The sequence below is a fragment of the Psittacula echo genome, assembly GCF_963264785.1.
Source record: "Psittacula echo genome assembly, chromosome: 2".
Taxonomy (NCBI): Eukaryota; Metazoa; Chordata; class Aves; order Psittaciformes; family Psittacidae; genus Psittacula; species Psittacula echo.
The window spans coordinates 52,423,616-52,438,749 of NC_137737.1; the positions used below are offsets into that span (position 1 = coordinate 52,423,616).

A 15,134-nucleotide genomic window follows, 5' to 3' on the forward strand; every position below is an offset into this window, starting at 1 on the left:
GAGATCCAAAATATGTATTGTCCTGCCATGAAGTGTATGTCTATAACTGTCTGTTTACTGGGAGAACGATGGTCAGCTTCAACATGATACACTTGAACTTAGACTTCTTTTTTCAAAGACAGACCTATGGCTACTGCAAAATCCCTTTTACTGAATAATAAAGTTCTTGCATGTATCTTGCTCTGTACATCTGCTGTTGTACATTGCCAGCATTGGTGGGATTCAATACTGTGCAGGACTTTGTGGCCTTTTGTAAATGGCATGATCTAGTCTGCCTTAGACAGATGCCAAGTAGAGCCAGCAGAGAGATGCTGGTACCAATGAAGACATAAAGGAGAATAAAATCTTCCTCACTTCAGGGATTATTCTCTAGCAGCTTTTATGGTGTGCCTTGTGCTCCCAAGTCCAAACAAAGTCAATCAATGCAATTTGTATAAGTTAGATATCCACCACTTTGAGTACAAACGGCCAACATCAGATGCCTTCATCCACTCAAGCTGTGGACCATTAGCTCTGAGAGTAATGACAGCACAAACATGAATTTAAATTAGACTATCAGTAGATTAATATGGGAATAAAAAAACCCCAAAAAACAAAACCAAAAAGCACAGTAAAAAAATTAAATCAATCCGAGAGAAGAGACCATCCTCCTGCCCAGCACTAGGGATAAGCCAGACTCTGGCTTCCTTGTACACATGCTTTAAAGTCTCCAAAAGCCCTCTCCTTCTGCTGCAGGGTGGCACCGACTCAAAAGAAGGGCTGTAGCATATGTTTAATGACTATTGCCTCAATGTTGTTGCTCATAGTCCTAACCACATCCAGGTCCTTGGGCTCTTCTACCTAAACCCCAATCACATCAAATCTCTTAATCAACAGCCACACATTTCACCACATAAGTCCTATCAGAATACATGGGAGCAAATTCAGGTAATAATTTTAAGGTAAATCCAGCCATCTGTAAAGTTAGGCAGTCCTTGAATGGTATGAATGGTACAGAACCACATCACTTTGGTATATAATTGGGGAACCAACTGCCTGAAATAAATCTACATGCAATTTAAGGTTCCTACCTACTGTCAATTACCCATTCAATCAAGAGTGTGTGTGAACTTTTGTATTGAGTTTACATGGCAACTTTTTGGGAGCAGCAAGCGAAAGAGGGATGCAGGAGTGGCTTCTGTGAGAAGACACCAGGAGCTGACCCCGTATCAGACAGAGCCAGTTCTAGGCAGCTCCAAGACAGACTCACTGCTGGTCAAAGCTGAGCCCATCAGTGACTTTGGTAGTGCCTCTGTGACAATATATTTATAAAAGAGTAAAACCACTTTTTTTTTTTAAAGCATATGTGAGAGAGGAGTGAGAAAATGTGAGAGGAACAGCTCTACAGCCACTAAGGTAAGTATAGAAGGAAGGGAGGAGGTGTTCCAGGCACAGGAGCAGAGATTCCCCTACAGCTCTTGGTGCAGACTATGGCGAGGCAGGCTATGCCCCTGGAGCCCATGGGGGTCCACGGTGGAGCAGATACCCACCTGCGGCAGGGGGATGCCTGAAGGAGGCTGTGACCCCATGGGAAGCTCATGCTGCAGCAGGCTCCTGGCAGGACCCGTGGTCCCACGGACAGAGAAGCGTGAGCTGGAGCAGATTTGGTGGCAGGAGCTGTGACCCCTAAGGGGACCCACTCTGGAGCAGCCTGTTCCTGAAGGACTGCACCCCGTGGAAGGGACCTGCACTGGAGCAGTTTGTGAAGGACTGTCTCCCACAGGAGGGACCTCATGCTGGAGCAGAGAGTGTGAGATGGAAGGAGCAGCAGAGATGAAGCATTATGAACTGACTGCAATCTCCATTCCCAGTCCCACAGTGCCACTTGCAGAGAGGAGGCAGAGAAACGGAGAGTGAAGTTGAGCCTGAGAAGAAGGGAACATTAGGGAAAGGAAAGGCGTTTTCAGTTTTGTATTTCTCACTATCTCAAACTGTTATAATTTATTGGCAATAAATGAAATTAATCTCCCCAAGTTGAGCCTGTTTTGCCCATGAAGGTCATTACTAAACGGTCCTGCATAGTGTTTTCTCACTCAATTCCGCTGAGGAAGGGGTGTGACAGAGCAGCTTGGTGGGCATCTGGTACCAATCAAGGTCAACCCACCACAACAGTCCCACAGTTTAACCAAGCACGCAGCTTGTTTTTCAAACTTTTCAGTATAAGATACTTATTTAAAATTTCTTAACTTCTAGTCTTTTTGGTTTCTTTTGGGGGGGGGGGGGGGATGTCAATGATAGGAATTTTTTGTGCTGAACTGTGCATTAACTAGCTACATATTTATATGATTTTACACATCACATTGGCCTGAAAGCCTCAGGAAAATACACAGATTTAACTTCCCAATATGTCCAGGAAGGAGAAAAGTATTACCTCTTTATTTACATGCAAAGTAATGGGTTGAGATCTGTAACAGAATCACAGCACATAGCTGGGGTTTGAAAATGTTAGATCACAAACACAGATAGTTTAGAGCTTGATCAAGCTCTCCCTGGAAATGCACTCACAGAAAGACCTGTCTGTTCTTCCCTTCATTTCTAGTGCTCTCCAATTCCATCCAAGTATTTTGGAGCTAGCCCTGCTCAAGCCAGGTTTGTTTTTCCACTGACATAGGAAACCTGGAAGCTGAGGACCACGAAAATGAAAAACTGCAAAGAAAGGAAGATATCCTGCTGTTTTACCCAAGTTAAAACTTGCCCTTATTACACAGAATCAGCATGCCCATCCTTGCCCATGCAGCATCTTGAAACAGAATGATAATTGTGTTTTCATTTTGGGATATGAAGGAAATCTGATGAGCTCAGTACTGGAAAAGGTTTTGTCATTTTCCAGTTATCATACATCAACGGTGGCAGAAAAATGTGTGATCTTTCCAAAATCAGTTCTAAAGCCTGTTGATGATTGGCTATGCATTATTTAATGAATATTCTGCCAATTTCTTCTTTAAACCTCATAAAATACAAACTTTGATGTTCAAATAGCTTGCATTAATGCATTGTCGTGAGTGTAGTTCTTAACGTATATGACATGATTACACCAGCTCTTATCAAATCTTCAAAAAGGCTGATAAAACCATAAACTGATCAACAGTGAGTTTACATAATAAGAGCTATTATTTTAATTAGGCTTTTCTTGTTGCCATTTAAATATAGCTTGATAGCAGGAGAGAAACAAGACATAGGACAAAAAGCTAAAAAATATTTTCATGCTCTCCATCAAATGGTTCGTGTTTGCAATTTAGGAAGGAGACAGATAACAGATATGATGGAGAAGTGAGATAAAGAATTTTTGAATCAACTTTTCTTTACAAAACCAAAATGTCATTATTAAACCCAGTGATGAACCAATTAAATTCTTCCACACAGCCAACACATTGGAGAGAACCACATCTTGATAAATTATTGACAGAAAAGGCCACAGTTTCAGGTTTTTATACCAGCATTTATCTTTGCTTTAATTCAAAGTAAGAAGCTAACTCCTAATCAAGCCAAGGATTTAGAAGACATGGCAAATAGATAAGGCTTACTTTAATTCAGCTTTCCCCTCCCCAGAGATGGGCAATGGTGACATTTAGACCAAAGTGAGGCCTATACCAGTTTTAAAATGATTCTGTGGGAAGGCTTTCAGGACAGAGAAGCTGAAAACACCCCAGGGGGCGACTAAAACTGGTAGTATAGATTAATGCACATAAGAATAATGCTTATCCATAAACACATCAAAACCAGTATTTATGACTTCTCTTTGGAGAGTGAAGGCTTGTTTGCATCTGGTATCAGTAGTGTAAGACATTAACTGAATGGAAATCAATGCAATGAAAGGAAACGTAATTGATTTTGCACAGGAAAACTGTCAGAGTTACTGTAAAAGACAAATGAAAAATCTGCTGCCTTCACTGTCTTCAATTATATATCCAGGAAGGGTAGTGCAGAAGAGTCACCATGTGTAAATTGTGTAAATATCCCGATTTGAGCTCTATATCTTGGAAATTGCTAATATCCCGTGTAAAATAAATATTTAAGACTTTAATTCTGCTTTCATTGCACATGATCAGCTAAGAGACTAAGTTGGAGAGAATGGAAAGGCATCCTCCATGTCTTCAAATAAAGAAGTATTTTCCATTTCTATGAACAGTGTCTAAGCCCCATTTAATTGCTCCTGAGAGAGGATGTGGCTCTCCAGCTCTGGGGTGGGATTCTCTCTGGGGCTGGGGGACATGATCACCTTGTTTGTAGGGGGTGGAGTAAGTGAAGAAACAGTGGGAGAAAGTCAGAAGACTGCAACATCAAAGGCGTCAAAAGGATGCTGGAGCTTCTGAGAGACCCTGCACAAAAGAAGGATCAGGCAGAACCTGAGCTGATAGGGCTAGTAAATGGAGACTCCTGTGAAGGGAAAGGCTGGAAGCTGGTGACTTCAAGCACCATGAGGAAGAGTCTCCAGCTCAGGAGAAGCTGAGCACACCAGTCCATGGGGTCAAGCTTTCATACCTTTCCTGGGAAGCTGTCACAGTTGGGTGAAAAATACAGATCTGCTGCAAGTGATATTATTCAGTTATTAAGCATTTTCTAGGAAAGCCTCTATATTGCTATATATTGCAATACCTTGTTAGTAACAGTTAAGTTTTTTCTAAGATCATCATTCTTACTAAATCATATTTGTGGTGTATCTAAAGTATTCAGAAAAGTCTGGAGACCTTTCCTCCAAGAAATGTTAAAGCTCCCTTTTGAAAGCAGAAGAGTTTGTAAGATCCTGTGGTTTTTAAGGTCTTTAGAGACAATACAAAAGTGGCAAAATCAATATTCTAAAGTCCCATATAATGGGCTATAGGAGTAAGGACTGAATTCTATGATCTGGAGATACATTCCCAAGCTTTTTTCCTTTGGAATGCATCACAGAAGAGATTTTTTTGTATTCTCCCAGCTTAGGTCCTTAAGAGCATTAGTATTCTTCTCAGGTTTCTACAAGCTTTCTTACATTTTTGACATTGCATCATTACAAACAGTGTGAATTTCCATTTGTATTCTGTGAGCAGGCTAGTCCACAACATGCACACATTCTAATCACACCTAGAATCTGCCAGAGTGCAGCCAAATAACCAATTATCATGATTCTGGAGATTTTAAAATATATGTTTCAATAAAAATAGATTGCCCTATTTTCTGCTTTTCAGTGAAGAAAAAAGGTTTATTTCACCTCAACAAAGAGAGCCATGTCTGCTCGGATTTCCTTGCCCTGGATTCTAATGGGGTTATTTTAATTTATAACTGCCTTGTTATATTAAAGAATGTATCAGTAAATGTACCATTTAGTATGGACTCTGATTCTGCTTTTAAGTTCTGCTTGATGGATTATCTTGTATTCTGTAACCTAATATCGCTGACAGTTATGTAGGACATCACTATAAATTAGATTATTTAATGTGAGATGATACAGCGTTTCACTTTAAATATTTTATTGTGTTATAGAATGAATATCTGGCCAAGGAAAGCATAGATATTACTTGTCAGCATAAAGAAACTGGGATTCAGGGTTCCTTCAGGTACACATCTCACCTTGGAAAGTAGGCTAGAGAGTGTAATATTCCTCTTTAATACAGTGTTTAGTAATAGAAACGATAAACATCTATTCCAGCAGCTGAAGAGTGGAGCTAACAGAACTGTCCCTGAAGCTTTCTCACAGCTCTGATGAATGGCAGTTTCTGGGGAAGGAGAGACCACCACAACACAGGTGAACTATTCCACAGTCCCTGAGATGGCACTGATTAGTCTTGATTGTGGTATCCTAACATCTCTCACTTGATTTTACTCTCACCAATGAATGTTGCTGTATAAAGTAAAAGGTAACTATTTTGAGGGCACAAAACAGCAGCTGTCTGTGAACAACACTTTTCAGAAGTATTTATTTCAATGGACATCATCTACCCACCATGGTTTTGTAGAATGCCAGAAACCCTTATGCACAGACCTAAAGGAGATATCTAGCTGTTAGAACTCTGAAATGAAAAATGCCGTTAACAAAAGAGACATGTTCAATATCCATAAAGCACAATTGAAATTAAAGATACATAAACACTTTAGATCTCGGTAGCATAAGGCAATTTTCAGTGGAACTGACTCTATGCTAGAGTTGCACTGTTAGGAATTTTGCACTACTATTACACTTAAGTCACAGAGGAAGCCTACAGCAGTGTCTCACCTCCAGGGGTGATGCCATAAACACTATATCATCCTATGCCTCATATTTGGATGTAAGAGCTGTAACTTCTTCTCCGATTTATTGGTAAAACTTCCCTGGCAAAGAACCAATTTAATTTTTTTCCACTGAAACCTTCCACGCCCACAAAAAGAGCAACATCTTATTTGCAATAAAATCACCTGTATCTTCTTCCAGTAACATTTATTGTAGCATCTTCAATTATCCTAAATATCTTGCTCTTTTGCCACTGATGAAAATGCAATACCAAGAGTGCTGAGATGGGAAGGGACACAACCATTCTCAGCAGCGCTCATAACACTGACTGTGCCAAAGCTTCCCTTTGGTGTATGAGGACTGAATACATCAAGCCCACTGATGTCAAAGGAAATTACAATGATGTGCAAAAATAAAAATAGGACACTATTGCCACTGTAATCAAAAAGATCAAAGAGCAGAGTGCTCAAAGGAAAATAAACACTTTTGCAATGGAATTTTTTGAATTAAAGGGGGGGGTGGTGGTGGTGGTGAGGTTATGGGGGGAGAGAGAGGAAGGAGAATCCCCAACCAGAGTAACTTGCCTAGGTATTCAGTGCACGTGTAATACATTTTACTGGGATTTCTCTAAAAAAACCCAACAAAACCCAAACCAAAACCCAAACGAATCCAAACCATATTCTGACCCTAGATAAGTGGAAGAGGAAGGGGAGACAGCACATCATTATTCTGAAACTCTTGTTTTTCCAGAATGCAGGGACCATATAGAAAGATACCAGAATATCCCTCACCATGCTTAAATAGGGCTTATACAAACATTAGGAAGGGGAGGGAGGGAATGCGGGAGAGCTTTTCTTCCTTGCAACTAGCAAGATAACCAAACCAGAATAATTACACACAGCTAAGTATTGATACAGGTGTCACTGCAAAAAAGAGACGGTGAGAGAACAGCAGCTTGAAAATAATGATGTAAAAATCTATCAAATAATGGTGCACAAACAGACATACAGCAATTATACACAGCAGTTCAAAAGCCCTGCTGGATTACGAACAACAGTGGATGGTTCAGTACCTCCTGTGGAAATGGTTCTCCTCACTTGGTATCTGCAGCCTTTCTACCTGGAACTAAGCTGGCATGACAGACACAAATTCAGGCAAGGAAAAACCTGCTAATTAGGGGAGTTACTCCAGTTTAGATCCAGGTGTCACCACTTCACCAGCTTTTTTGCATCTAGATATCCTAGTTGGGAAGACATTATGCTACAGTGTTAAAATAAATTGATAACAACAAAGGAGGTGGGTAGGTTCAGGCCTGGTGCAGCAGGATCTACCATTCAAATGTTTTAATATTTCTCTTACTTGTATTACACTTTTAAAACAGCAATATGTATGACAGTAAGTGTTTACCAGCATCAGTATTCACTGTTTGAGAACATCTGCAAACCCCCATCATGGCAGGGGCTGAAAAACTTGCTCCTCCTTTTTTTTCCTTGGCATTTGCATTTCACTGAAATAGAGATTTCTTAATGCAACTTCTGCACTTGCTGTGAAACATAACTTCTATTACTTTAGAACCAATTATACACTTGATTGCTGCACAATCTACAAGAATAAAAGTTACTTCCTGCTCCAAAAAAGTTGACACTGGAAAAGGTTTATTGACTGTGAATGCTGGAGAACCAATTTTAACCATTCTGTGGGGTTGCAGTAAGTTCAAGGGCATACAAAACTTCCAGCAACTATAATCCCCTTCCTGTATTTTTTTGGCACTTTAAAGAAACAGAGAAAACAGTAAAGAACTGACTGGCCAGGAGAACCTCAAAAAAACCCTTCTTTTTGCTGAAGAATAAATACTATGATCTATGATCTTGAATTATAACTGCTGCTGCCAAAGTTGCGCAGAACTGCTTCCCCCAGCATCTGATGTGTCACCGTTATCATTAGTATCTGTCAGGCCTGCTACAGATTCTGATTTAAAAAAAATAAAAAGGAAAATAGCAGCACAGCATTAGTTCTCCTGCTTTTGAAATTGGAGTTTAACAGCTCCTGTGAAATGTATTCAGTGTTGTCAACACAGGCAAGCATTGACTGCACATTCTTAGAGCGGGCCTACCGCTTGCTCCTTCCTTTTGACAGTAGGTCCCTATTGTCACATACCTGTCCATATCTGGCTTGTATTTCCTTAAAGCAAATATTTTGAACCTGAATGTGCTTATTTTGGGATGACTTAGATTAAAGCCTCCTGAAATCTTAAGGTTTCTTGGATTCCTTTAGCACCTTAGCTACAAACATCCACTAGACTGTCTCTTGCTCCTGAAGCAGTCCTTGACTTTAGCCATGCTACCAGGCAGATCAGCAAAAAAATGTGAACCATCTTCACATCATCATGCTATATTTTTTCTTGCTTTTGTCTTTGTGGGGTTTTTTGTTTGTTTGTTTGTTTTCAATAAAAAAATAGAGGGGTCCAAGCCTGTCAGCCACACAGGTTTCATGAAAACTGAGTTCATGGTCAGTGACTACTGAACCTTGCATAGATATTACTGGGGGAAATGCACTACAGAAACCTTGAGCCCTCTGCATGTGGGCAGAGCCTCACTCTAAAAGATGTAACATGATGAAACTGATAAAATATTCCAGTAAGATCAATTAGCAGAAGCTTTTTATTTGTAGCAGAATTGAAATTTTGAAAGTGGGTAGCTGTGGAGTCATAGATCAGAAAAAGAGAAGAAATCTAAGGAGTGAAGATTTTAACAAGGGATAAGCACATAGAGAACAGGGCAAAGGTACAGCCTAAGACTTTTTTGCAGTCCTATGATGTCATCCACATCCCTGTATTTCTCGAAAGCATCACACAAACTGAAGATAATACAGCCTATTCACTGAAAACCATCAAGGCCAGTAGGCTGATATTAAGGAGGACTTGGGGATGCTGGATGCCTCATGAAAATGGTAGATTGTGTTCACAGACATTTTGCATAGTCATTTGCACCCACAAATCGTGAATATATCACACTGCTATTCTAATTTAACAGTATTTTTCATTCATTCTACAAAGGCATAAAGGATGGCTTATGTAGGGCAAGTGAGAGGAGTGATCCTTTAATAATAGCCACATTTGGGAATTCTGTTTCCTCTTGCACTGAAGTTAGTGGCTCTCTTTCTATTGACTCAGGAGCTTATATCGGGAAAGGCCCAATTCTTCCAACAGCTTTGGAAGACCTAATTTGTTAAGACTTTGGCTGAACTCTGAGAAAGGCTGAAACATTTTTCCAAGGTGCCAGAAGCAAAGGCTTTTTTGCATTCTGATCTTCTGACACAGATTTTCTCAGATCCAATATCTGCCATTATTTATACAGTCTGTTGGCATGTGTGGCATTCTACAGGCTACTAAGAAGTCAAGAACCACGCTCTGAGGAGTTCATCATCTAAAAATTGGCATATAATTTAATGAGTAAGGACAAAAGAAAACAAGATAAATAGAAAATTGCTCCTGGGAAAGTTCCACTGTTTATTTTTAATAATAAAGAATGCAGATCATTCAGGCTGTTTTTGTTTCAACTTTGTTTCTTCTTTTTTGAATGATTAGACATGCAAGAGAGGAAGGGGTCATACACAGCCACCAAAAGTTCCCCTAGGAAGGATGAAATAGAAGCTACAAAGGGAATAATAAATTTCAGAACCAAACACTCTTACTCTCCTGCCGTACCTCTCCTTTGTGTTGCCAAGGAACAAACCAGGAGATTTCAAGGGGAAAGCTTTTTATTCCCTGAAAATTGGGGTATCTTCAAGGTGATGCAAAACCCAGCCACCCACCCTTTGCTCCCACCTTTGCTGGGAGATGCAGCATGAAGTCAGGTTACAGACTGTGCACAGAGGGGTGCTGCTCTGAGCAGCACTGGGGCTGGCACACGCTCAGGTATCTTAGCACAGTTGCAGGACCACCCTCAAATACTCTACCATGTGTTTGGTTCTGTAACTACCCAGAACCAGGGGAGCTGACAAGTACTTCTCAGTTACTACTTTTCATCTCACTTCACATTTTTTCTCTCCTTCTCCTTCAACACAGCCCAGCTTACATTTAGCAAACACATTCACATGATCAAGTTTAAATAGACTGATTTTTCTCTGCCTTTGCGCTTGATGTTGTCCCCACAGAAGGAGACACGAATTTCAATGGCAATTCTATTCTGAGTAACTCAGTTCTGAAATACAGAACAGTGAGCATTGTATATGTTCTCTATCAATCACATTTATAATGCTTGTAGATTAAAAAAAAAAAAACCAGCATTTTTCGTTACCCCTGGCAATTCTGTGCTGATCATTAGCTACAAATAGATTATATTTATGCATATAAAAGCCTGCTTACTTTATAAATAACTGCTATAATTTTACTTTAAGGTAAATGACTGGCAAGGAAAATAGCAAAAAGGCACATTTGTTAGAGATATGCAAGATAATGCCAGTGACGTTCTCCTCACCCACCCTGATTCCAGATGCAAGAGCAGGGAGCACAGCTGAATTAAAGGCCAACAGATTTACATATTTGGAAGCCAACCCACCCCCTTATTTCTCATCCACCCTGCCCTCCAAACAAGAAACAAAAGAACAAAATCCACTGTTGCAAGATAATTCCAAGATTTACATGAAATTCAGTAAATATTCAGGAATATTTGAAGGTACTTAAAAAAAATCTGCCATGTGACCCAAAGAAGGGACATGTGCTAAACTTGAGGTCTTAGGAAATTCTTAGGGAATTAAGTTTTCAATGTATATTTCTTAATAAAAATTAGTGGCAAATGATACAAATTATTTCAGCAGTAAAGGATAAAGCTGGGAGTACAGAAGACTTTTATTCTGGGCTGTATGTACTGTCCTGTTGTATGTATACTTTATCCATTTTGATATGAATATTTTTCCTTTCTGTATAGTTATGTTACTTTGGTAGAGAAGGCAATGGACAGAGGAAACTGGTCATCTTGACTTCGGTATGAAAACGAAGTTAAACCTTATTTCCAAAGTGGAAGTTAAGTACACCCATTCAGCTTGGTAAAACTAACATAAATGTGGATCGATAACATTCTGTGACTCAAGGTGCTGAAGGCACGCAAGTTCACAGCAAAACTACATTGACGACAGGAAGATTCACTTGTGAAACAGAGGAAATCACTGACTCAACTCAATATTAGCTTTCAGTTATTAGATGTAGCTTTTGCTATACAGTGTGAAGCTCATTTCATCAGACTTAAAATAGAAAGAGCTAGTGAACACTAAATAAAAAACTGCTGGTCTGCTTTTGATTTCTTTGCCAGGTCCTAGAGGTATTCTCCAGTTTTAATCATAATGGGTTATCAATTGATTGTACATTGTCATCAGTTGGCCAGAAGCCTGATGATGAGGTCCCATTGGTCTTCACCAACAAATATAAGAGTTTGGTCATGAGTAGACCTCAGTCTCTGTGAATTGGTACAAACTGCTCAGCAGCGATGTTGCGGGGCAGCAGACTACGGAATTTGAAACTGCACATGTTAGAGGATGAAAGTCGGGCATGTATATGTGTGCAATGAAAAAAAGGAGCTCCTCAGAAGTCATTTTGCATAGAGGTAAAGGCTTCTGCATCTTGACTCCTATCAGGTTTGAGGCCAATGACTCTGCCAAACTTGATTTTCCCGATGGAGCAGAGGAGACACTTTCCTGCTCCTGTATCTGTTATGTTTCTCCCCCGTCTGATTTGCAGACTGGGAATTATAATGTCTCCTATTGCTGTTTTTTAAATCACAAAATTTGAAAACAATCTAGTTAAGGACACAGACAAAAAATCCCCAAGAGAGGACTGGGGACAGGAGACATATGCCAGATTTTCTCAGATAATGAGCTTTTATAGCTCATTTCTTGGTATAAAAATTCCATACCAAAAAAGAAGTTGTCACTTTTTCTTTTCTTGTTACAGTAAAAAGAGAGCGTTTGGAATATTTGATTTGCACCAGGAAATGAAGCCAGGGTCTCTGGCCAGGAAATACGTGCTTTAAAACCTGGGCACATCCAAGATGGCAGTGGCTGAGGGACAAAACACTGGAGATTTCAGGATTTTTGCAGTATGCAAGGCTCCATAAAACACAACAAACCTCTGACAACTGGTTGTATTATTAAAAAAAAAAGAAAAGAAAAGAAAAGAAAAGAAAACTCTGAAAATTTTCCAGAATATACATCTGTCTATTTTGCAAACAACTACAGGGCAAACTCAGGGCAAATCCAGGACAAATCCATTCTAGACAGATACATTCTCCAAACAGGGAAGCTAATATTAACATATCCCTAGTGCCAAGTTTGCAAGTCTGAAGACACCCTTGTGAAGCAATGGTATGCTAACTAAATCACACTGCCTATTATGTCTATAATCTGTCCTGTGTCCAACACTGGGAGAAGCAGGTGCATCATCTCAAAGAGCTTTCACGAAGTGTTCTTTCTGTGCATTTTTAGACAAAATTACTTTTCAGTAAATACACATATTTGGGAATTTGATAAATAAATTACACGATAAAACAATCCCCATAACAAAACTAACCACATAGGTTTCAAAAAAACTAGTCAATAAAGTAGTATTCTTTTCTGTACTTCCAAACAACAGCAGCATGGTCTCTAAATTCATTTGCACACTTATTCTTTCTCTTACCAGCTGTTGCCCTTTTGGACCCCAACCAGCATACTGAAGCTTTGCATTGCTGACCTCAGGGGGATACAAATTCTGGGGATCCCTGCAAAAAGAGAAAAGTAAGATTTCAGCTTCAGAAATGTCCTTAGTTAAGCTGGTGCAACCCTGTTTTGGAAATCCACCATGACCTCGTGAAGTGTCCTTCAGCTGAAATAATTTAATATTTAGTGTGAGATTTCAGCAGATTTTTTTTTACTGTAAGGTAAATACTATACCGCTTGCAAGCACTGGTAAGATGAAGTATTGAAAAGACAATTTCTGTTTCTTATATGAAGTTTAACATATTAGTTTCACTGCTGACCTGCCTAAGCCTCAAGAATTAGTCAAGGGATGGCAAACAAAGTATTTGTATTTATCAACACTTATGATGTTCACAAAGGATAAACAATAATTATATTTTTGAATCATATTGCTACAAGAAAAATAAATTTCATCTTCTTTACCCCATAGCTTTTCTGCCTAATAATTTTCCTTTGAACATAATGGCAGAAAAGTTTAGCAACTGTATAACAACTGATATGTAGCCTGGCTTCGAAGGGAAAAGCTCCCATAAGTACCAAATACCTAATTATTTTTTAGAAAATAAAATCTAAACGCTTCTCTTGTTCTTTCATGAATTACCTTCATTTTGTAGCAGAACATCAGTGAGACATAGCAAATGAAATATTTTGGAAGTTTTTTTTGGTAAATGTCAAAGCAGCATAATGTCATTTTATCACAGCACACACAGCATTGCCTTGACTGTATTTATACTCAACAAATAATGACATTATATATTCTGAAGTCACATTGCTACCACTCTGTATATAGTAATATTCTACAAACAAGAACAGCAATAAAGCCTGGATACAGTATGCCTCATTAGCAGATCTCAAACTGCTTTAAAAAGGGTATTACTATCAGTGGTCTACAGATAGGAATAACAAGGCAATCTTAGGCCATCACCACCTAAAACCAGCAAAAAGAACCAAAGTCTTCCTTGCCTTTAAGAAAAAGTCCTTCTCTTCTTTTACACAGTTTATTTCTTCATTAAAGGCAATGTTTTCCAGACCATATTTTCAAAACAGAACAAAACTGAATGCAATAATTAGACACTAAGTGAATTCTCTTTATTGCCTCTTTTGTGACCTGCTGCTGTACCACTGTTACACTCCAGCTCTGCCCTTTCAGGCAAGAACTCCCTTGGCTGCACATTCCCACTGCACTGTTGTAGTTTCCCTCTTCCATAACTCCTGCAGTTGGTATAGCAACTTCTGCTTTCCTGCTGGAAGATGTGTATCAGTGGTTACAAATGATATTTCACAATGTCTGCAAGGTCCCTGGGAAGAGGTCCACAGAGCCGATTAAATTGCTCAAGATGACAAGTTTGATGTAGACGGGATCCATTAGGAATGTGGAGGAGGAAGAGTGGTTTGTTGACACACTGACCCTTCAAGTCTCAGGGTACTGCAGGGTGCCCACATAGCCTTTGGCTCTATAGCCGAAGTGTCATCCACAACTGTTGCTGGCGGAGTAAAATTTTATCCTTTCTTTTCATGGTTTTCCATCAGAAGGTGTCATTGTAAGGTATGGATAAGAGGACACATAATTCTCATACTGAACTCTTACTAACAGCAGCTACAAAATTCCCATTCCAGGAAGAAGAATAAACGTTGTTGTATGTATGTATGTATGAAGTATGTATGTATGTATGTATGAATGAAGTTGTATGTATACAACTTCTTCTGGATCTTTTCATACTTATATGCATTACGTACTTAAGTTTTAAGTCACCTATTTCTGTTAAGACTCATTCTCTTTGGTTAGCTATCTTGATTATCTTAACAGAGAGTAACTGCTGAGTGTAGAGGAAGAGAAAAAAATAAGGAATCAAACAAAAACTTCCTATGGAAGTAAAAAAAAGTTCTTCACTATTTCCCAGACAATCTAGTTCTTGTGTGGTTTTTTTTTACCCATGGTGAGGAGAGGAGCAAGATATTACAGATAGAGGGGGAAATATCATCCCTAAATAGATTATACAAACTTAAGAAGTCAAACCTGTAACACTTTAGGTGGAGCTAAGGGACAGATATATCAATTACAGCCAATAACTCAGACAAGAGCCCAGACAAGTCCTGTCAGTTCTGCTCATTGCATCATCTTTTAGAAGAGGAAAACTCTTAACACTATGAGAAACGATGCATAAACCAGCTTTGGTAGCTG

General features: G+C 39.2%; 1 protein-coding gene across 1 annotated transcript in view; it reads right to left on the reverse strand.

Moving 5' to 3' along the window:
- DPP6 (dipeptidyl peptidase like 6) overlaps positions 1-15,134 on the reverse strand; it is a 421,547-nt gene that overhangs the window by 90,086 nt on the left and 316,327 nt on the right. The window contains exon 7 of the mRNA XM_080609810.1: positions 12,894-12,975. Coding sequence (XP_080465936.1) covers positions 12,894-12,975 — 82 coding nt within the window. The remainder of the gene's footprint in view (positions 1-12,893; positions 12,976-15,134) is intronic.